This window comes from Phalacrocorax carbo, chromosome 2, assembly GCF_963921805.1.
Source record: "Phalacrocorax carbo chromosome 2, bPhaCar2.1, whole genome shotgun sequence".
Lineage (NCBI taxonomy): Eukaryota > Metazoa > Chordata > Aves > Suliformes > Phalacrocoracidae > Phalacrocorax > Phalacrocorax carbo.
In genome coordinates this window covers 163,165,354-163,189,973 of record NC_087514.1, presented here as the reverse complement: position 1 = coordinate 163,189,973, position 24,620 = coordinate 163,165,354, and the positions used below count along the sequence as shown (strand labels likewise).

Sequence of the window (24,620 nt, the reverse complement as noted above, 5' to 3'; positions counted from 1 at the left end):
TTGAATTTTTTGCTTGCCAAGCTCTGCCTTTGAGAGGTTACCCTATTCAAGTCATAAAGATCTCCCAGAGAAACCTTAATGGAGATGCCTTGATATGCGTTCATTAAAATATTTTGTAAGCTTTCGTATAGTATAATATCACAGATCCTCAGTAGATACGGCCGCATTCATTCAGCTGAAGGTCAGGTGGGATACCCCTGGACAATCTGAAGATCACTGGATGATTTGGGTGAGCAACTGTTTCAAGTCCGAGCATCATTTATCCCAAAACACTCAATTAAAATAAGTCGAATGAACGGCCGTTGAAAAGTGCCTGTTTCTCTCCACTGAATATAAATAGAGCCTGGGATAACCAGCTGCCTAGAAGTAATCTAAAATGAAATTTTGCCCTTCCAGCTCAGCTCCTTACGCTTTTACTCTTGTTATCCTCACTGATGCAATCTCTTTATAGGCAAGGCCAGGTCACTTCTTTTCTCTCTTAGGTAGCTAATCTAGAATGGGGAAGAATTAGTTATTCTATTTCCTGAAGAGGGCTGTGGGTTAAAGGCAGTTACGGGAGCTTTGTGCATAACAAGCCAAAGGCTGCACTCATGTCCTGTCCTGGCGTGACAGCTGTGGAAAGCAGCCCTGTAAGAAGGTGGAAAAGCAAGCCTTGAAAGAGCTGCTTACATTATTCATAGATTCTAAAGCCAGAAGGAGATGCGAATGATTTTTCTAAGCTTACTTTATTACTTTATGCATAAAACAGGCCATAGGATTCTCCTGACTTGATGATCCTCTTTGCAACCCAGCCATCACCTCCTGGGCTGATGTATATGACTCATTTTTCCAGTACCTTCCAGCCAGCCCAGGATGCTGCACTTCCCCCTGTCCCATTTACCAGCCCTTTCAAAAAAAAAAAAACAAGACTTTGATTTGCAGGGAAAGACAGACCCAAATTTCGATGTTACTTTTTTCCGCCCTCCTTCTCTTGGAACGGGTTTCTCTTTGCTTTTTGGGCAAATCTATTTTCTTTTCAAATTTTCCTCCCTCTTCCTCACGAACTGCTGAAGCGTAGTGCTCACTGGGTCAGGGTGCTGTAAAGATGAAACCAAGAGGAAACGGAGTTAATGGATTAGGCCCATTCAGGGAGGAAAAGCTCCCTGAGGCCCAGAGGTGAGTCTTTAATGCCTGTCTCAGAACGTCCTCAGAGTTGCCTGTTGTTGAAGGCTAGGATTCTGTACTTGGGCAGTCTCACTGCGTATTTGTCCTCACACTCTTTCTTACGCGTCAGGGTACGCAGGGTGAGCAGGTGTCTGGGTGTCAGGTGTGACATTTGTCTTTAGGTGTCTACCAGGGCTTTGACGGGCATTTTAAAATAATTTATTCAATGTTAGCAAAGTGTAATTGTGTGAATAAATGTCAGGTCTGGAGTTCAGACTAGTTTAAACTTGGGGCACTCCCCAGGAATCCAGAAGAGTTTGGATCCAGGTTTGCTCTTTACAGAGCAGCCATTTATGAGGATCAGAACAGGAGATGAAACACCCAGGTCTGAGTTTGTTTCTGCAGTTAGGTAAAGTGGAATTTGGGATCAGTGTTTCTGGAGCCTTGGGTGAGCAGTGGGACAGATTTTCTGTGAATGACAGTTCTTACTGTAGCACCAAGGTGCCAGATGGGCCGAGGCAGCCAACCATTAGCCAAAGAAGTCGTCTTCTGTTCCTTTGTGCTTTTCCAAAAATCAGTGTGACTTTGTATTCACAGCTGTTCCAGTGGGAAACATTAAGACTAGCAAGATAGGATTTATTTAATCTAACTCAGAGACATCTTTTTGCCTAAGCATAGGTGCATAGTACTTTTTCAGATGCTCTATCAGCCCCACACGGGTCTGGCAGAGAGCATACAGATCCTCCAGAAAGCCCATGCCATTCTGAATTAGTAATGTGAGGTCAGGCAGGATACACCATGGCACCAAAAATGGCTCTCAGTGGCTGTTTAGACAACTGAGTGCAGGCCTGTAATACAGCCCGAAAATATATTCCCTCCCAACAGGTCTGTCTGGGCAAGTCACATAAAGAGGCACTTCAAAGTGGGGAAAGTCATCTCATGCTGAAGGAAACATCTCGTGCATGGGTTTGCATGGGGGAGCTTAGGAGAAGGAGTGGGAGAACGAAAAACTGATTTGTACGGAGTAAAAGTATTTCTAGCAAAGAAAATCCCAGACTTTTCAGCTAGCAATTCCCCTTCTGGACTGATGGGTCACACTTCTGCAATTTAATTTCAGAGAAGATCAAAGTCCCCAATTTTTCTGATGTAGCCTGCAGCAACTTGAATTTCCAGTTCCCAGCTGTCACGTCGAAGTAGGACTCATGAAACTTGAAATGCTTTCTCCAGTCCAGTGCATCATGTTAATCCCATGTGATTAGTCTTTTGGAACTTGCCCTTGCCTAAGAGTCTATCATTCCAACTGGCACCCTCCATTATGATTGCAAAAGTGGCAAGTTTTGGATGGGTGCCTTTTTTGCATTCTCAATAGAATTAACCCAAACCTGGCTCTGAGCTGATGAAGAACCTCAAGATTCAGCAGCGGAATTTCAGTGGCAGAAGTTTTCTTTCTATGGGTGAAGGACACCCCCACCACCCTTAGTAGACACTGCCTGAATATTTCTCTTTCTGGTATTGAGGAATGGTGCAATCACCAAAGTGAGGAATTTAAGACTGAAGCCAAACCAGTGATATGAAGCCATTTTTGTCTCTGATAAATAAGAACCAGTGACTTAAAGCTCTTAAATACAGCAACGACAATTCTAGCAAGAACAAGTATACAAACTGCGGTTCTGCTTATTTCTTAAACTCCCCAAGGCCCTGCTCTGCTAAGAAAATTATTTCAAAAAATGTCACATGTTAAATCCTAGAGCAGCATCTGGCATGATAAGTATTTAATGTACAGAATTCCCAAAGCTGCTGGTGTCTATTCAGGTGCTTATTGCACCATTTGTTATGAACCATGTTACAGTAACTGCAGGGAATGATATGATGGATGCCAAGATATTGTAATCATTGAAATATAGCACACTGCATGGGGGGAAAAAAAAGAGCGTATTTTGAGAACACCTTTAAATTGGCAGCTCTGCTACAGTGTTCATAAGTAGTTGGAAGTCAATCACAGAATTGTTCCATTCATAGACTGCAAAACACCAGGAGCCCTGGGACTCTGGAAACGCACGTGAGAGAAATTTCTTCTCGCAAGCTTAGGCTGTGGCCTCAGCAATCCTGAGGTAACAGTTCTGAACTTCTACACTGTATCTCGCCCACAATTTTGAGACAGACCAGTATGTTGTAAGCTACCCTACTTCATGTGTTGAAAGCAATCCAAAACTTGCTCCTCTGTGCCAAATTCTTCTGCTGATCTCAGTCTACAAATCAGAATATTCTCCGCAGGTCTTTTTTGCTTTCCTGTTTACACTGAGAGGAAACTTATGTAAGAAACTCTCTAGCAGATGCTACAACAACAGTAATTAGAGCAAATCTCAATTCTTAGTGGTGAAATTGTAACAGACACAATAATTACTCAGCTCAGCAGATTAGAAAGGGAAGCGATAAATCCATCACCTCACCTTTAAAGACAGTGCAAAAAAATTGGCGTCTTTTGGGTATGATTCACCTGCTCTGCTTTAAATGTCTCTTGGGGAGTGCAATGTATAGCCTCCGCCGAATACAGAGGGAGTTCCCATCCAGATCTCTGCAATGCAGTCCTGCACCTTGGGGCTGGGGAGCCCTACCTAACCGTTACAGCCTGCTGGGGACGGGGAGGATGGTTTCTAACACCTGCCGTATCAATCCAGCACTGCGCTGCCAAATACCCTGTGCAGGGAGCCGTGGATGAGCTGAGCTAGAGACAGATGCAAACAGCCAAACAAATCCTACCCCTACCTCCTTGTGGCACCCAGGAAAGGAGTAAAACAGAGTAAAATTAAGTTCCTTGCTGGGGCCATTAATTTTGTACTCCATTTTCATTGCTGTTTTGAAAACATTAATACCTATTGGATATTTGCTGCATAATCTGATATTTCTGGTAAACTTCTGAGTCTGTTGCTATCAAGGGTGAAGCCAAGAGGCTCTTTTCAATCAGATTGGAACTGCAAAGTGTGCCTTTTAAAGTGTATCACATCCTTTAAGCCATTATTTGACTCACTGGTCTTATTTTTTCCTCTCTTCCTTTTTTTTTTCCAGATAAATTTTGTATTTCTATTTAACATAGTTAGGATTTTAATGACAAAGCTGAGAGCTTCAACCACTTCAGAAACAATACAGTACAGGTAAGTCAGCTGGTGCTTCTTGCTGTTTGTGGTGTTAACAAAGAACTGCCTTGCCTGCCCTGTCCTTGTCCCATCTTCATCTTCCCAGATGCCGTTGTTGATCCCAGAGGGTGTCTTTCTTGCCCCTTGAGCTCATACAGTTAAGTACACAGTATATATTTTTGCAGGCTAACCATAAAAGCATGCCTGCATTTTTTCTGTCCACTCCATTTCTTTGTGCAAACCATGCAAACAGCCTAGGCTTACAGGCAGAGAGATGTACACCGTTGCAGCCACCAGCCTTTTTACCTCCTTCAGGCTTGCACATGCCCCAACACACATGTGAAATTTCCCCCTTCCATGAAATCTGAAGGATTCAGTTTCAAGTGTGGCTAGGTACTTTCTCAATTTCTTTATGTACACCAGCATATGTATTATATAAATATCACTCCTTTCACTGATGACTGGACCATTCATTCAGCTAATCTGGAGAATCAGTGAAAAACTGGTCAGTCCCTACTAGGTTGCTTCTCTGCCCCAGTCTCTGTCTTTGTAGATGCAGAACAATACAATATCAAGGCTTTCCAATAAATCATGTGCATATGCGTATTAAAATCCTTGTTCATAATAATGATATCCTAGCAGAGCCAGAAGTAAAAGAAGAATGGAACCTGGGCCAAAATGTTCGTATCGTATCTGTAATCAACAGCAGTGTCATTAGTGACAATTACTGTGCACATACAGGTATTTACAGTAGGGTTTACTGTTCTTTTTAAAGTGTAGGGCATGGGGAGGAAGGGCGACTGTGTCTCCTTCCTTCAGCTGGTACCAGCATTAGTGTAACCACTCAGCACGTTGCATCACAGAACTGATCCTTAACTCATCGTCACCTTTATATGGGGTGGCTTCTCAGGTGCGTCACCTGAGCTGGCTGTGCAACTTCACAAGCGCTAGTATAGCAGAAAGGAGAAGACAGGAATGTTTAACCCAGGGCAGCAGAAAGAAGGTGGCCTGGCCCCTTCCAGCAGCAGCGTGGACTTCCATCAGCCTGAACAGTCCCAAAGCAAATTCTTAGAGATCAGGAGATGGTGACTGCCCGTCCTCTCTCACCATTTGCAGTATCTTGCAAGATATTTGGAGCATTTATGGCCAGACCCGTCCTCACGCTGGGAAATAACACAGATTTTGTGGAGTAAGATTGGTCACAATCCTCTAAATCATTTCTAGATAAAGTCTCAGTGTATCAAGCCGAGGCTCGAATCTCGATGTCTTCAAATCAGCCTGCTCTTGACTTTGGAGGCGGTTTTGCTACAGAAATGGGGTTTTGTTGTTTTGCCTGATTCCTTCCTTTTACTCCTGTCTGAGGTTTGAGGACAAATGTGAAGTTAATGTGGTGGTCTGATTTTCTTGTTTCAGACACTTCTCTGCACATTTCCTGAGAAATGAAAGGAAAGAATGTCCTTTTTTCATTCTCAAACCTCATGCTGTAAAAGTAAAACTAGCAAAAAAAAAAAAACAAACCCTGATTCAAATCTTGGTACATTTTTATCCCTTCCACAGTTTGCAGGGAGCATTAGAGTTATGAGATTCTGAGGCAATCTAAAGTAACTGCCTTCATCCTTGAGCAGATGACGCTGATCTTATCCTCACTACAAGCTCTGTGAGGGAATCTTCTTTTTCACAGGCTAAATAGAAAGCCATACAATTCCAGGAAAGCCTGGAGCAAGCCTTGCTGCTCTAAAGCTGAGTCCTCCAGTCATTTGTTAAGCAAGTATTACATGATGTGGCAGCTACTTTGTTAAAACTGTCAATCTGTCCTGTCTCTGGCAATGTTTTTGTGCTCCCCTGCCTGCCTACCTGCCTGGTTTTATCTGCCTCTTATGGCATTATGCAGAGATTTATACAGACTTAGCAAAATTGCAGTCTTCTGTGTTTGTACAGTATCCAGCACAATGAGGTGCTGTTCTGCAACTGACATCCCAAGACACTATTACAGCACCAATAATAAAGATTAGTCCCTAATAATTCTGTTAATAATCACTTCTGCTTCGTTGTGCACCACCTGCTTGTTTATTATGTGTAAGACAGCCCTAAGCAGTTGAGTTGGGTGTGCAGGTGTTGCAGGGAGAGAAAGCATTTACACTCCAGACAGAATCAAAAGATGGGCATAGAGCAAGTCTTATGGGCACAGCGTTTCTGCCCTGGTCAGCGCCTAAACTGTGCCCTTCTCACATCACCCTGAGGTACAAGAAATCACTCACCAAACCTGCAGAGGATCTCAAGGCTTCAGCCTAATGCACATACCATTGATAGGACAGAAACTGTCTGGAAGAAGTGAGGGAAAGGGAGGGATATAAAAAAGGTTCCCATTTGTCCCCTGGAGCTCAGAGTGTGGGGACAACAGCAGGATTCAAAGGCTTTCCCAGAACACGTTTCTCCAAGTGGTCAGGCACTGGTCAGAAGATGTTAACTAGCAAACTCACCTGTGCCTTCACAACCCAAAGTGGAGGCTGTCACCCTTTCCCTGCTCCCTTGCTAAACTCTACCCAGCCTTTCGGACATGCGATCAGGCTCCCTTTTAACTATGCTTTCCTGAGCCCTAAGAAACTTGTGGTCTTCACTCCCTGAGGACCCTAGGAGCCTCCATCTTGGGTTACACAATAAGCTGGTCACGAACCTTGGGACTGCTCCTATGCGGTGTCTAAAACTTGGATGTCCTCCTGGGAAAAAGCTCAAATTATTTGGCCATTGTGCAAATACAGGCTTCCACTGCTGTCCTCAGCAAATGCTCTAGCAGCATGCCTTGAGAGATGGAGGTACCCACAGGGAGTACTTGTGTTTCCTAATTCCATTCACTTGTGTTAGACACTGGACAGAAGTTGACATGTGAATTTCTCTCTTAAAGTGCTTCTTTCCTCCAGTGACTGTATAATGTTGGGCTGCCCTGAGCAGACATGTCTTAGGCCGTCCTGTTTTCTTCTCACCCTGTTTCACACGTGCAGGTGGTGAGCTGTCTTAAGGAGGCACCTAAGTTCCTTCTCTAGCTGATACATATACTTCACTTCCCTCTGAATTGCTCTGAGACACATCCCGTCTCTCCACTGAAGAAGTGATGTGTTTGCGTTGGGCCAATCTCCAGTGGTTCAGATAACACAGTTGTTCTTTCTTGTGTTCACTTGTGTTTTCTGTTTCCTACCCACAGGAAGGCAGTCAAGGCAACGTTAGTTCTTCTGCCTCTGCTAGGCATCACCTATATGCTTTTCTTTGTCAACCCTGGTGAAGATGACATTTCCCAGATCGTCTTCATCTATTTCAATTCCTTCCTGCAGTCGTTTCAGGTAAGAAAGCAAGTTTACAGCTGGCGTTAGCTACTGCTGAGAGGATCCCTAATGCTTTTCAGCCATTAAACTTATGGCAATGAAGTCCATGATAGAAATATTAGTTTAAAATAGCTCAGCTTTGTTCATGCTTATGTAATATATATTTAAGGGTGTCATATGGAGTGGAGATCTCCTCTCAGGTGTGTACTAGAGGGGTTCACCTCCCTTAACATCAGCACTATGTTCAGCCTGTAGCTACAGCTCCTCACCTGGGCTCCATCTAAAGTCCATGGAGAAAGAGATGATGTTTCATTCTATCCTAAACTGCCTGAGAGAGGATGATGAATCACCTTCCCAAGGTACCTCTCTCTTCACAGAGCACACAGTGAGCTGAGACTTAGACTAGATGTTGCTAAAACAAAGGGAAACAACTCCTACCTGTTGGGCTCGCTAGATTAAGACATCAGCTATGTTGGCCAGGCAGTTCTCCTGCAACGGTGCATGCACTCAGCCATCAGACTGTACCAACTGTACCCTGTCTCCTCCCTCCCTGAATTTAAGTAGGAGTTCTGCCCAGGATGTAAAAGGCAGTGGAACATGAGTAATTGCCCCAGATTTCTGGATTTGGCACAAAACTAAAAGTGACTGAAGACCTTGAATGGTGTTTAGCCACACATTTCTGCTTAGGTGTGTCCTACAGCTTTACCTGTGCTTAAAGACTTCCTTGAACTAGGGTAGAAGTATGTCTGACATTAATACTTCTGATACCTGCAGAAACAAGTACTCTGACACCCAGGATATTGATATATGTGTACAGCACGCACGCTGTCAAGCCAAATCTGGGGTTATGAATTACAAAAGTTTTGAGCTTCGGCTTACTGTTTTTACTGATTGCATGCTTAATTTTGCAGCACAGAGCATCCCACCAGAAATCGCAACTGAATATCCAAAATGAAAAAATGTCCCTTTAATCTATGAACAAAGGAACTTTAGCCTTTACCAGTGAACCAATCCATGTTTTTCATTCCCTAAAATTAACTGTATTTTTCATCTGCTGATGCTCAATGTCTCAAAAAATGCTACGCTGCTTATTTTATTGTTAGTGTTATGAAGACATATGTAAGAAAGGAAGCACAGGGAATCTCTCCTTTATGGTGCCAATAATTACAGTCCATTGCTGAAAGTGAAATGGGGAAGATTGCGCTCACAGGCTTAGAGATGAAAGTGTCGTCATGTTGTCATCTGAGCTTCCATTATAGTCATTACAATCCTTGCAGTCATTACGGGGATCTAGTCACTGCTGTCGTTGGATTCCACAGAGCAATTCAGCTCAGACGAATATAAGCAACCTGATGATACACTTGCCCACACAAGACCATCTAAAGCTATTTGACACCCCCCTGTAAGTGTCTGAGACACCCGCATAGAGCTGGCAGGCCTGGCATAGCACCTGTGAGGGGTCTACAGCTGGAAGCTGCAGGCATGCTTTAGCACAGCTGAAGTGCAATCCCCACTATCAGTGGAAGAGCTGTCTACTTTCTAGCTCTCGTGTCTCACCTGTGAGCTGCAAGACAATATTTTCTCACGAAGTTGTAAAGATTTCATCTGTCTGGAAGCGGATGATCTCAACAAGATTATGTTTTTGCTCAGGATGATCCCAGGATAAAGCTCAGTCCCTGATTCTCTGTGTTAAAATACTTACCCAATAATTGACTGCTTTCTATTCTTTCCAGGGTTTCTTTGTGTCAGTATTTTACTGCTTCTTGAATGGTGAGGTAAGTAGTGTCCCCTGCTGTCAGTGTAATAAATTCTTGGGAGGTGGAACCTACTTCTCAAGCAGGGGGTTGGATGAGATGGTCTCCAGAGGTCCCTTCCCACCCCTACCATTCTGTGATTCTGTGAATGCCTGGTTACAGGGACATGAGATGTTTTCACATGGGGACATAGTCCCATCAGTCTGTTGCTCTTGCACAAGTTTCTGTTAATCTGCAGCTGAATTTCCCAGCCCTCTTTGTAGGTGTCCTTTGTTCACAAAGTTTTATCAAATTCAGATTATTCCCTGGGAAGTCAGGGCAGAGAAAAAGAAGTCTTCTCAGATTATAAAATTACTGTTCTTCATTTTAAGACTTCTTTGAAGTGTCTCATTAATTGCAAATACGATTTCTGGGCATACATGAGCATTACTTCTGAGCTGGGCTGTTGTTAAGGGTATGCTGCAGGTGGCCCGTTTATAGAGTGGGATTGCCATGCTGAGTTGAGCGAGTTAGTTCTCATGTGTGGATATCTATTTCTGAGTGATCAATACCTGTTGCATTGAGAAAAGAGGGTTGGGAACAGGGTCAGCGGTGTTCCTCAGAATTAATTCTAGGTATTGCTACTCAAGCAAGAAATGGTTTACTAATACCCCTCAGTGTTTGACTTACACCCCAAGTGTGAGAGATTTTCTTTTCCCCTGCTTACACTGCCAGTGTCTCATTTAGCTGCACTTACGCTGTCATCTTTGTCCAGTTAAAATTTGGGTCTCTGCAGAAATTAGTTCAATGTCTTAATTATTCCTGCTGTATCTGTATGTATTTTGTTTGTGCTGCTGCTTAATTTCATTGTGGGCTCCCTGTGTGGCACTATGAAAAAGAACGGGCGTGTCTTCTCACCCAGCTGCCCTGTAACATTTTCCATACCTCAGCCAATAAAGCACCACTATTTTTTTGTTTCTTTTCTTCATTTCCCTCCTTCCCCATTAATTCTGAGGTGATGCTAGCAAGAAGCAACGCCGCTTTCTCAGGTCAAGCACATGCTACTTTTATATGCTGGCAGCAGAGTGTTCTCTGTTCTCTTTCCAACTTCCCTTCAATAAATTCCGACCACTCCATTTGCCTCGTGTTAAACAGGGAGATGAAATCTCCCCCAAGAAGTACAGCCACCTTGACATGTAGCCTTGACGAGGTTACCTCAAAGCCTTGCCATATATCTGAGTTGCTTTGTGACTATACTTTTTTTGTTATGAGCGGCTGTGCTGCACAATCTGATGAGGTTAAAGGCACCAGGAGTCTGGCACGTCCCTTCAGTAGTGCTTGTCATATTCATCAGTTTTACACTGCTAATGCAGGAGGAGAATGTTCCATGCAGACAGCAGGCATTTGTCTGTCTTTTTCTTTTCCCTTCTTTTTTTTTTTTTTTTTTTTTTCCTTTTTCACTGGTGCCACAGTGAACATCAGGGGCTGGAACCTGGGCCACACGATTTCATAGTCGGGACTTGGTATCACCCTACTGCACTTCCATTTTGTGCGCTTGGGCTAGGACCAGTTGGCTGTTCATACCAGGCTTTCGCTCTTTTGGCTGTTCTGGGATTCTTTCAGCTGTCTTTTAGTGGGAGAAATATCTCCTTCACTACAGCAGTCTGAAGTTCGCTGTCCAAGGCCATGAGCCAACTTCCCATCTCCTGTAATTTAAATAAGTTCAGACATAATCAGGCTTGTTGAAAGGCAAGATGATTCACTTCATGTACTCCTGCTATGCCTTGATAGCAATCTACTAGCAGGTCTGGAACGACTTCCGTAACAGCGATTTCCCAGCCATTTCGCTCTACTATTACAGTTCGAAAGGGTATTTCTGTGGGAGTCAGTTCAAGGTTAAGACACCCACCTTGGGTGATCTAGGTGATCTTGATCCGCCTCCCTAAACACAGATATCTAGTGCTGCTGGAGAGGCTGCAGAGCATCTTAGGCATCCACATGGGTCTACCAGGTATGACACAGGACCTATAGAAGATTCACACCTTCTGACTGGGAAGTGGGAAGCCAAGTGGGATACAGTGGGGCTTCTCAAATGGCACAAGCTCTCTGTGTCACAAATTCAAGCCAGTCAACACAATCTTTTTCTCATCAGCTTATCCTACAATAGACACCTCCATTTGCACACCTGAACAACTCTCGTCTTCACTGAGAGTATAGACTAGCTCTCCACTGACTGTAATGCATACCTAGACACTCCAGTCACAGGTAGACACCTACAAATAGCTGAATTTGTGAGCAAAATCTTCCTTGTAGCCATATGTTTACATCTAATGTGCAACTTCCACTCGACTGGCTAAACCATGGCAACTCCCTAACTCTTTCTTTGAGATATAACATAAATCTAAACCCCACAAATATTGCAGCATTGACTGCTTTAAAACATTGAAAGGACTTTGGACTTATCTTAAGGTACTGTGGGAGTGTTTTTGAAGTATCGTAAAGGTTTTAAAGGATGGAATTTCCTGCTCTATTCTAGCTCCAGCTCTGCACAGGTTAGAAACAAGCAGCAAATCCAGTGAATTTTCAGAGTTTTCTAGGTTTGTAATCATATTGTCCAGAAAAAATCCTGCATCTTCTAGTATACTATTATAAAAGCTCTCCCTTGTGATAGTGCCTATCCCCCCTAGATCTCCACATACTCACAAAGCATTCTAAAAAGAGCTCGTTTCCCAGATCACATCACACTGCAAAAGCTTGCAATAATGCTATGTCTTGCCTCCCTGTGAAGTGAGAGGCCTGTACAGGCTACGTTGCCGAGCAAGGCAGATACGAAGGCCTTGGTTGTTAACATAGCAAAAGTGTTTTCTTATTGTAAACTTCCATGTCTAAGCAGTGAAAGCCATACTGATTTACTGCTCAGATAGATTTGCAGTACATTGTTTTCCTCAATTATCGGCTATGAAAAAGCATGTGAACAGCATCAGATCAGAAGTACAGAGGTACCGAAATATCATTCGTGTTTTCCTGACATCGGTTGCTCTGAGAGAGGCATCCCTGCTAGAAGTGGTGGAGAAGGTAATGCCACTCAATCCACATGAGGTACCAGCAGTCTTAGTGAGATCCGCAACAGATTTTGCTCTAAAAGAGGAAAATAGCCTGGAAGTAGTAGCCTTTCGGTAGCCTGAAATCTTCATAAATATCACTGAAGCCTCACTGAATTATTGTCTCTTCAGTGACTCTGATATTCCTGTCTCTGTGATATATGGGCTGATGACTTGCTGTCTCAGAAGGTTTTAAATACTTCAGACATTCTTTAAATGCATGTAATAATCTTTAACAGGTCATTCATCTTCAACAGTGTCAGGCCATGCTCTGAAGGATGGCACAAGCAAAAAGGCTTAGAAAATCCATTAAATTCAAGCTTTAATAATGCTGTGATCTCAGCTGCATCTCTTCCATTTCATATTTGATACAGATGCCACTAGGTACTTACAAACTTCCCATAACTGTCTATAGCAGAGCTCAAACAATATGGGTCGCAGATAAAACTTATCAAAATTTCTGTCTTTTTGTCAGCGTTCTCTCTGTGAAGTTTGGCAAATGAAACAGAAAAGAGTTTTTTCTCTGTAACGTAGCCTCCCTTGATTTAAACAAACCTGTCCTTATGACTAAGAGTGTTTCTCTTCCTATGATCTCTTTTACCCCAGATCAGAGGAGTTACACAGCTGTGCTGCTTGAATAGATCTGATGTTCTGCATCAGTGCTGCAAAGGCAGCGCCTCCAGCACTATAGCTGGAGATGGTACCTTGGTGATACAAGATATCACCATAAAAAGACTTGGTCCTGATTTTGCAGTGATTTGGACTGACAGTTCAGCAGTGAGATCACCGAAGGGAAGAAGTGAAGCTATTAAACTGCGGTTCCTGGAAAGATTTTCAAATGGGTTATTTCCTTATGCTTTGGAGCAGGCGTGTGACCCTGGAATACAAACGTCTCCCTTTCCCTTATTTCCACAAAACACAACGTTTCACACAGATCTTGGACTGCCTTTGTTGGCTGCGGTGAGAATGAAGCCAGTGAGAGAGTGTGCATCATTCGGGCCCTCCTACTGGAAATATGATCCTTCAGGTTTTGGATATGAATGCCTTTCCAAGCCAGCACGTTATACACGAGTTATTCCAGTGCACCTAAGGAGAAGAAGCGGTTTAGATGCGAAGTTGACAGGGTTTTATGTTTTATTGCTTCTGAAAAGTTCCAAAGCTGTTTTGAACAAACCATGTGTGCCGTGGATGGGCACGAGAGGCCCTTGGCACTTGACTCATATTAATTTGTCTAGAGATTTTATGGAAAAATGAGTTGTATTTTTTGTACACAGAGAAAATCTACTAGCACTAGAGGGCAAAAATATGCAAATTGCATTTAACCTGAGTGTTCAAGAGCACCTCTAGACTTTCAAAGAAACTGAGGATGAGAGGTTTCAGAGAATTTAAGATGTTATGGAAAATGGAATAATGAAAAATATGTATGCATTTACATTAAATGCCTCTTAAAAAGAATTAAAGTAGGTTGCAAGCTTCTTTTTCGATGACTGTAAAAATGAAGATGCTCCTCAAAATTTTTTCTATCACCTCATAGATCACACGATTGAATTTAATTTCACATAAGGCTAGATTTTTTTAAAAAAAAAGTTTAAGATGGAATTTTTTGGAGCAAGAATAGATACAATGGCTTGAAACTGTGCTGAAGAGAATGCATTTCCACAAAACTCCTGTTGGACAATTTTTATTGCAGTTCCCTAAAAAGTCTTCAGGTTTTTTTCAGTTGATGAAATTTGTTCTACCTTGATCAGTTTGCTTATAACAAGATAATAATGTGTAATCAGGGATATACTATATTTCATGGTATCTCATCCTTACGTAAGTTTGGATGAGACTATAGATCCATAGAAACCACTAAAACATCTCTTCAGCCTCGGTAGTGCAAGCTGATGAATCCAATCCAGTAACTGAGCTTGATAGTGTGTGTTTAATTAAAGCCTGTCTTTCAAAAGGGTATCTGGTGTAGGATTCATCTCACATGGTACCTCTGATTTTTCTGACAATGATCTTGAGAACTGAATGTTGGCTAAAAGCATCACTAACCTATCCAGGTCACAGCCAGACCTGAAACTGAAAAAAGGCTCAGTGGAGGTCTTTAGGCATATGTAGAGTAGCCTTATAATTGTTTTCATGATATGAAACCGAGGGAAAATATTCATTATAGTTTCAGTACCAAAAGAGGCTCGCTCTTATTAGACCAGCAAAGGCAGTTGTGACCTTTGGCTTTTCGTGGGAGAGCACGAAGGGAAGACAACGGAAGGCAGTAGTGACTCTCACTAGCACTACAGTCACTCTGTGTTGACCTCTAGGCTCACAGCTCCCTTAGGGGTTCTTCGTATTTTTGTCTCCAGGGTCTTCTTTCAGTTCTTTAGTACACACCTTCTTCTTCTTCTTCTTTAGTATACACCATGACAGGAAGATGGGTACAGAATTCCCAGCATTTCTAATCTCGCTTTGACTGATTCCAGATAAAGCATCTTTAAAGAAAGGGGGAACTTCCCTTCAGTTCCTTTTCTAGTGTGGTATCTACCTTCTCAGCCAGACCTCCTCTCTAGTAATATTCTTCTCCTGAGAGAAAATATTTGAGATATGGGAAGAGTGCATTTATAGTGTTTCATAGTCCAAATATATCATTCTGTGCAGTTGTGTTAGCTTTGGTCTTATGGCTGCTGATTTTTGGAGTCTGCAGGGGAGGAGGTCAGCAGCATCCCCCAGAGAAGGAAATGAAATATTTTCAGCCAGCCACTGGTAAACCGGCAGAGGAACAAACACTTCACCGATAGGCCTGATCCCTCAGCAAAGGCATGATGGAAACAAGAGGATAGTGAGGGAAGGACCCCTGCCTCCAGAGAACACTTATCCTTGTTATTAGGTGCTTCATGTCATTTCCAATAACCACCAGTGTTGATCCCACAAAGGATTCTGTGATCCTTGGAAACCTTACCAACCATAATGGGAGATAATAACACTGCTGTACCATAACAGGGTGCTTGTGAATGACGGTGATAGTGTGTGAGAATGGCCCAAATGTATAAAGTGATGCTGCTTGATGAAGGGCTAGGCAGAGAATACAAGCCTCCACTATCAAACTGAGTGAAGGAAACAAGGAAAATCCTAATTAAATATGGTGGAAAAAAGTCATAGGAATAGTGTTAAACACTAGAAGAGGCCCAGTGGTGTTTTGACACCTCTGTCCTTGGATGTACTCAAAATGACTGGGTAAGGCCCAGACACAATTTCAAAACTAGATATAATTTGCATGCTGGACTTGCTTTGATCATGGCATTGGGCCAGAGGCCTTCTGAGGTCCCTTCCAACCTTAGTTATTCTATAATTCATGCAGAATAATAAATTGGTTGTCCTTGATTTCTAACCACATCCTGAAGGGATACGTAACTAGCAAGGCCTGTGTCAGAAATCATCCTGCAAATCACGAATTCTCAGCTCAAGCAGGCTTCAGATTCTAGCGTTATCTGGTCAATATCAATATTCAGCTATGAATTAACATTTAGAATGGAAAGCAGTTAGCTGACTTACAGAGAAACCATAACCAGAGAGGAATGGAACAGGTTACTTCGTTAGATGGCACTGTAAATTATTCTCACAACAAGGTGCAAGGCAAGGATAAATATGTTTAAATTTTTTGTGTTGACCCTTTACCCAGGCACCATCTGTCTCAAAATGTATTAAGCTCAGAGTGGCTTACTTGGATCTGATCATCTTGGGAGGCTATTCATTATAATTGCCAGCTATGAATCACCACCAAAATGGTTAGTCATCCACCTGCCCATCAATCTAAGCAGACTTCACATTAATCATTCTGAACCCAAAGGACGTGCATTAAGCGTTCCTTCAAATCACTGAATAAATATGAATATGGGGGTGGACTAGAGGGCCAAAGTTTAATGCCGCCTCCCACAATGACTGCTTTCTGAGCCAAGGTTTCCAACCCTGTGAGTATGAGTATTACTCCTAAATGCTCCTGAGGATGTCTGGTCAATACAGAGTCAACTGAAGGGATCAGACCTTCCCTTTGGGACCACTGGGCAGCGGTTCATTACAGAACTGCAGTCTCCGCTCAGGAGCCATCTCCCACACCCAGAGGTGTTCTGGTAGAAAGTCACCTTCATTGCTGTGACTCCAGTAGGTCTCTTCAGTCTGGTGTCCTGCCAGAGGGATTAAAATGAGAAGTCCAGGCATGGTGAAAGGAAGCAACTGGTCTGAGGGTCCTTCCCCACTTCATCTTCCTTTTCACTACAGCACTGCTGCTGTAAGCGTGCCTCCAGAGCACTTCACAACAAAATCACAGAGGCTTGGGGTGGGCTGATTGCATTTATGGCCTCCCTCTCCAGTGGTTAGTTCTGGTCCTTTGCGGGAGCAGCATTTGCTTCCACCCCAAAATGTGTGGCAAATCTTTATAATTAGTCAGAAGTGTTCTAGCTTCTCAAACAGTTATATATGATAACAAAATTGCACTGTTGTCATCTTAGAAAGAAAATTTCAACATCCCAGTCTGGCAGGTGCTGCAAGACTATCCACTTGTTACCGGGTTTGCAGACTAGTTAAGCAGGCTAATCTTTTTAGGGAGAAAAAGAAACTTAACAATGTTACATAAAGTAGTGGTGTGATGTAGGCTATTCGGGAGAAAAAAAAAGTTCCACCTGAGCTTCATTTTTGTAAGATTGCAGGAATTATTGCCATGTTTCCTTTGAGCCTTGCAGATTGTTTTGACTACAGCCCTTCCCTACCTTAGGAGGATTAAACACTGGTAATGGCATCTTTATAGAGATGTTTGGTTCAATATTTTGTCTAATGGTAACGGCCATCTTTGGCCTGAGAGTTTGGCTCTACTGGGAGCCTTGTAAAGCCATACCAGTAGGGTGAGAGGTGGCTATAGGGCATAGGTATAGTTGCTCAGTGATATGCTTTATTTACCAAAAAACAGATAAAGACTCAGTCCTATCTCTCTGAGCATGTTAGCAGATGAGCGTTCCTCATCTGCGGATCCCCAGATCTGTCAGTCCGGTGGGCTCTTTTTCTTTGCTTCCATTCAGGACTGCACTTAATCCTTCCAAGGATGTGGAGAGGCTTGGCCCATAGGCCTCTTCACACCATTTACTGTTAAATGCATCATTTAACGATCCTTCTCCCCTGAGGGACACCCTAACCCTTTGGAAATCTTTCAGGGTGTCAGGTACCACCTTACTGTAGCTTAAGTTCTATTATGTCATGGATGGGATTTATCCCCTTAACGTTAGACATCTAATACAAACACATATGCAGTTGAGCTGATCACCCTCAACTCCCTTTATAGACAATGATTCATGCATATGAGGGTAGAATTCATCTGACCTGTTTTAGTTGTCTCCTTTTGCTGAACTGTTGTCAATACCTTATGGCCTTTCCTATGTCTCTTCTGGACAGAAAGAGAGTGCAAGGCTTCAGAAGCTCCAGGGAAGTGGATTACACTAGAGTCAGACACAGTGAGACCAGTGTCTTGAAATTTAAAGTCTGCATAACCAGTTCCCTTTTGCTGATCTGGACATTGCTTGAAAGCCTCTCTTGCTCTCTGTAGCTTGCAGTAAAATTGAATAAATATTCATAAACTCTTCCACAATTTGCACCACCATTCATAACCAGAGATGTTTAAAGTCCAGTTATTCTCCAGTTGCCTTCAACTGCAGCCCAAGGATCTGAAACATGGCACCAAGGTGCTTAAGTGTAGGTGGAACTTGATGAATTCATCACTGAAACCTATTTTCATAGAGCAAAAATCGGTCTGTTTCAAAGGCCGTTGAGATCTATATAAACCTTTTTCATTTATTTCATTTGCCTTTGGTTCAGGTTTTCTGGGAGTAAAAAGTTGCATATGAGCAAAGCAAGACCTTAGTTAGGGTTATGTAGTCACAGACTACTGAACACCATGATTATTCTATAGTCGGAGAAAACCTGTTGTCCCTCTGCCCCTCACTTGTTAACATTTTCATGTGAGAGATGTTCTCTGGGGACAGAGTACGGCAACATCCCAATAGTCTTACTTCCAGCTTCCATTACCATGACAGCTCATTTAATCCTACTCTTCTTATCAGACCCTTCCTGTTTACCTACATGACTACTATTATATTTTAGTATTATGTCAAGAAGCCCCAAGTGAATGGGCCCCTTTGTTCCAACCACTATGTATCAAGCTTTCTTCCTCTCTGCTAATAAAACATGACATTTCTTCCAAAAACTGGTTTTTAATGTCCTAAAGGCTCTTTCTTCAGCTCATTTCTAATTGATGGCTGCAAGAAATTAGCCAGCAGCCACTGTCTAGCGTAAGTAACAGCAATATGATGTCTATTTTGTCAAAAGCAAATGTTCTCTGCATGTTTTCATCCTTATCTCCATTTATTTCATTCTTTTTGTTGTTCTTCTTCTGAGGAGGAGAGCTTTTTAGCAATTTTTATGAACAGGTGTGGGTTTTAGTGATTTTCAGCTGTGATCTGAAAGTTTGAGAACTCCTCGGTTAGGTGATCCAATCAGGAAAGGAAGACTATCGCCCACTGACTTTCCTCCATCCCATCACCTGAATTATCTCTTGACTGTTCTAAAGCAATCCTGCTGAGAGCAGTGCTCACACTCTGTAGGAGCAAAGATGTTGGTAAATCTGATTTGACCACATGTTCAGAAACTGTGATTATTCACAGTACGCGAAGTGCCAAGAGCTGAAAAGGGTAATTCTGAGAGAGTAACTGTTTGCAAGAAAAAGACCAACGGTCAACACAGAGAACTGAGCTCTCTATTCATCAGCAGGGATAAACTTTGTCATCTCACCCAACTAAAGTTACACAGATGTGAAGCTGATAATTTGTATTCCTGAGACTCTTTGTCAAGCTTTAATCACTGATGATAGCCTGTATGCATCTTTGGGCTATTACAGGCAAGTGCTGTTTATTTCAGGTCACAGATGTGCTAATGCTGACTGCTTAACGGATAGAATAGTTGCTCTCATGGAGATTAACAACCAGGTTTGAAGTTGCTATTTTGCTTTATCTTTTTCCATTACTCTTCCACTGTGTAATAGCTTTTTTGGTCTTTTTTAACATGTTATTATAGCAGTCACAGCCGGCTTTCTTTCTTTTCTAGAATTTTGTTCCTGAGTTCAATTGTAAGAGATAAATTTGAGCTTAACCTTTCCTGCTTGCACTCTGGTCACCTCCTAATTGCAGTGAATTATTCTGTCATTAGAAATGCTGTGCAGTCACCCCCGTAAATGCAGAGTCTATTTCCATGTGCCCAGTCCATGAGGAATGACTCCAGCCGTACAAAAAGACAGCATTTTTGTTACTGCTTTTTATCCTTTCTCAAAGCTTGTAAGCAAACCGTATCATAAAAGCCATTCGGACAACTACTTGTTGAGACTCACATCTTTATCTACAGGTGACTCTTTTGTACTTGATTGTTTTGAAGCAAGATGATAAATCTAATCTGGCTTCACTGCCTGAGTAAAATCTGTTCACTCAAGTTGCTCAGAAACACAAAAAGACCATCAGGTGACTCCCCCTTTTCATGACCCAACAAAATGCTGCTGTAGGAGTACCTGGGATACTTGAATTCACAGGACAGCCAGTCTGCTATTAACGTCTTTAGCAAGAGTTCTCTCTGTACACAGAGGTTTATTCTCTGCTTCTGCACCAGAGGTGAAGAAATTCACCTCTTTGAAGGACTGAAGTGGATGACAGGCTCCCTGTACAAGGGTGAATTTCACTCCAGCAGAGAGGGGAAAAACTTTTTCTAATAATCTCTCGGCATCTGGTGACATCTGGGGAGAAATGAGCATTCAAGGGGCAACATCTCTTTACAGATCAAGTCCCCTGCTCTTCATGGGACAATTTCCCATGACAGTGGTTACCCCCGTGACACTTTGCATGTTACTTATACCATATGCCTTAGGGGCCCAACATTTAGTTAAGCTGGTTTTGTACTCAGAGGAGCAAGATGGAGGAAGGACTTACTCATTCCACATGTCTAAATCACCTCCTTAGGAGGGTTGTCTCACTTTCCCCATTGTCTGTACTGAAAGCGTAAATAATTGGCCAAGATGAGATCAAGCTTTCGGATGAGATGCATCCCCCCTTGTATGGACTCTGGCACATGTATATTATATGCACCCTTAAATCTAGAATCAGAAATAAGTATCCCTTGGCCATTCCAGGCAGAACCATGATAGGACTGCAAACAGTGAGCATCCAGGGAAGTACAACACCATGGCACATCTTCTTTCCACTGTTTCTCATGTTTTAACAGAGGGGTTCAGTGAACTGATGAGGTCAATTTAATGAGACAGTGAAAGTCCAGGCTGGTTTCTACTCCAGTAGCATACAGCTGAGTGGGCCCATCCTGACTCTGGCTATCTCGTATAACCATCTCATTTAACTCATTTTGTAAACTGACCAAACCCCATCTTGAAACTAGGGGAGGCATTTTGTACCTACTACTTCATAACGAGAGGCTCTTCCAGAAATCCCCTGCACTGTGGTTTAACCACATTATTCTCACTCTCATTGCAAATTCATTCATGATGATCACGCTCCTCCTGGAAGTGCTGTTTTTTAACTTTAATTCTTCTTTCATTGGATGTTCACTCTTCCCCTTTTCAATGCAAGCAGGCCTAACCCCTCATACCCTTTATTTTTCTAGGGTCTGTCCCACCTATTAAGTGTAAAACCCATTATTTTATATTGAAATACATAATTGATTCAAAATCAAAGGAAAGAAACCCAGTGTGGCGCTCCTTACTACAAACATCTGCATCTACTTGTCTTAAGTGTCAGATCAAGCAGCACAGATCACACACAGTCAAGAAAACAACCAGAGAAAGAGATCCTCAGGTCCGTTTTGCCCAACCTGCGTCTTCTGGAAGGACTCTGATAGAAAAGGCAGATTTCCAGCTTCAGGATTCCCTTGACAAGGCAAAGAGGGCAACTGCAACACTGTTTTCCAACTTGATACTCACAAACCTGAAATGGCGTGTATGTCATGGATAAAGCTGGTGATGAGAAGGGAGTGTTGGGTGCCAGAGCACAACAGTGCAGAGTTTCCAAGTCATAGTGCTACAGACTAAGACATAGATAGTGCTCAAAGTCACTGAAGGCCCACCAAGAAATAGGAGGATTGAAACCGTCTGAGAGAAGGAGTGCAGATCCCCCCTTCCCATCTCCTCCTTAGGAAGTATTGTATGTTTTAACTATGAGGCCATCATTCCTGTTCATCTAGGACACCTAATACCGACAGTGTGTGGTTTGGGTGGGAAATACCTCTGCTACTACAGCTCATCAGCTCATTGAGCACCTGCCAGACAGCATGTTGGAGCTGGTCTGAAGTGGGGTCTGGAGTGCGTTCCTCATGTTCTGAGTGGACTTCACACTGCACCTGAAGACAGACCTCAAGTTTTAAAAGAAATGGAGACAAGCAGTGGCTGTGCACCTTTGGACTTGTTTCAACAAGATCTTCCCTGCAATCCCAGTGGTGATTACAGATCTACCCAGGATGGCTTTGATCTGCCTCAGGTGCTGATAGCTGAGAAGCTGTGTCAGCATGGGTTTCACACAGGTTGTGCAAGCTCACCCCAGGCCTTTTCCAGTTGCCATGGTAGCTGATCCATGTTGAGGTCTACTCTACACCTGTGCCATTGTTATTAATACCCAAGCTTTAGCCTGTCAGTGGTAAAATGTGAATGAGAGGATTTCTTTACTTTTGAGGGATGCAGTGAAGACAAGTACATTAAAGACTGAAAAACGTTCAGGGTAAGATATCAGTATTCTCTAAATTTAGGTAAATTTATAATCCAGACATCTAAAGCAGAGCTAATTGTCTAGTCTTTGTTTATAACTAATGAAAGGAAATAGGCATTTTTCATCTGACTGCAGTATCTGGGCTACTTTGGACATCTGCTTTAGGAGGTGATGAGTCATACCCTTTGAACATACTGACTGGTTCTCTCTTGGTCAAGAAGAGAACTATGGGTCAGTAGCTGAGGTGTAATGTCTACGTTATGTTATTTATAACCCCCCACGCTAAACAAATGTGGTTTTGGCAAAGGATACCCTGGCTTGATGTAGAGGTTATATGTAAAAATGCTCTTTTTTCAAAGTTGGATGGATTTCAGGTTGGCAGCAGAATGTCAACATCCTTGCCAAGTGTCATGAGTACAATTACCCATTGACTGTCCAAGAATCTACGCCCAGATTAATCGCACCTGATTGTGTAGGCTTACCTAGCTGCCTAGGTTAGGGGTCTGAATTGGTCTCGTCTCTACAATAAGCAGAGATCAACAAGAATATCCAGAAAATTGTTTCATTTCCGCTTCTGACTTTGAATCTTCTATGCTGATGGTTTGGCAGGAATTGATTATGATCTATGTTAGGAGTACCTCAAGCTTTCCCTCCCATTGTGTTTGAGGCTAGGGTTCCTGTCACCTGTCTTTCTCTTGCTTATGTACATATTTGAGCTAGAGCTCCTGGGCTGTCTTTGGTTCATACAACAAAATATACATTTAAAGTTCAAGATTCATCTGGCATATTTGTAAGCATCTGCTTGAGGTTGACTGTGAATAGCTCTCTACTGCCTATGCAAGATGCTCACAGGGATTAGGTCAGGTGTGTCTGTGTGGTAGACACCAATGTTTAGTTAGATGAGCTGTGATTCCCCTCCATGTACAAGGGAAGCAGGGGCAACTACAGGCCTTGTGACAGGTCCTTCTAAGACCTCTATCAGGTACATGCATCTTGAGAGCTTGATTCAATTGCATGAGTTTAGGCTTTTATTGCCATTTGAAATGCTCTAGGGTACTTACAACAGGTACGAGACATGGGATATATGGAACCCATGCTTTTCCCAGACTGCAGTACCCAGGAGAATATCAAGTCAACTAGATGCCCATGTTTAGGCAGCTGAATCAAGCCCTGCAGGTTTCACTGACTTGACATTCATCATCATTTGTGTCAGGGCTGTCTAGTGTCCCTTTACAGAGGACATCTGAGTATTCCAAGTGTTCATGTTCTTTCCTGTTTGGTTTTTTTTTCACCAGGTCCGTTCTGCTGCCAGGAAAAGATGGCACCGTTGGCAAGACCATCACTCCCTCCGAGCGCGTGTGGCACGTGCCATGTCTATCCCCACCTCTCCAACACGAATCAGCTTCCATAGCATCAAACAGACCGCAGCCGTGTGATATGCCCTGCACATACATGCACCACCTGGTGGCCTTCAGGGTTCTTCTTTCTTCACTCTCCCCAAGACCCTTTCTTCAGACTTTCTTCCTTTATTCTGCACTGCTGTCTTCTGCAATGAGGTGCCCATCATATCCTTGTGGACTTTCATCTCCCATATTCGTGATGCTGCTTTAAGGCGACCAGGCAAAAGCCTCTTGGAGTAGGTGGTGGTGAAACAGCTTCAAAGAAGAAAGAGCTTCAACACTGGATGGACCTTGTGGAAGTTCACAATACAACATCTAAAACAGCACGCTGGCAGGAACAATCAATTTGTTTCTCCTTTCTTTTTTTGTTTTCCCCTTCCGTATTGTGGTGAACAAAGACTATTTTTAACATACTGCCCATCTCACCCTGTACATTGATTCCCAATGATTTCAACGGTTTGGTGTATAGAAAACCGATCTCTTTCTTGTTTCTTTGTACAAATTTCTTCTCTGCAGAACTGTCATTTGAGAACACGTGGCAGCAAGAAAAAGAGCATCTGAAAGCTGGTGTGAAAAATCCCCATTCCTCCCTTTGATAGACTGGGAGTTGGCCAGGGCATCGCCGGACTGTTTAACACAGGGCACTTTGCCTTGCAAGAACCATGCCCTGCTCATGCACAAAATTTTGAAAAGGACAGCAATATCTCTAGATAGCTGTATAAAATTTCCTTATTCTTCTTAACCCCACGCTTTCGACGCAATGTAAGTAGCCTTTGGAAAGTTTTTGGGTTTTTTTCAGCTACAAGGATTGGGGTGGGGAAGGACAACAAAACATGTTTTCTGGGTTTAAAAAATATAAAAGGGAAACACTGTAAAAATAATGATGACAGGATGTTTGCATAATGAGGATAGTGCTACATGCTGCACAAAGATTATCTATTGAGCATTTTGAACTAGAGCAGATGTGTCTACTCGGCTTTTTATGTAATGTTCAGAAATACTGTATATTTTCAATAATA

The 24,620-nt window shown here is 42.7% G+C and overlaps 1 protein-coding gene across 3 annotated transcripts in view; it reads left to right on the top strand.

The window, feature by feature from the left end:
* Positions 1 to 23,797, top strand: part of CRHR2 (corticotropin releasing hormone receptor 2) — a 164,126-nt gene extending 140,329 nt beyond the window's left edge. For all 3 annotated transcript variants that reach the window (XM_064445137.1, XM_064445138.1, XM_064445139.1), the window contains 4 exons: positions 4,210 to 4,295; positions 7,477 to 7,612; positions 9,328 to 9,369; positions 23,497 to 23,797. In XM_064445137.1, the coding sequence (XP_064301207.1) occupies positions 4,210 to 4,295; positions 7,477 to 7,612; positions 9,328 to 9,369; positions 23,497 to 23,637 (405 nt within the window). In that variant the 3' untranslated portion in view covers positions 23,638 to 23,797. The remainder of the gene's footprint in view (positions 1 to 4,209; positions 4,296 to 7,476; positions 7,613 to 9,327; positions 9,370 to 23,496) is intronic.
* Positions 23,798 to 24,620: the final 823 nt, after the last annotated feature.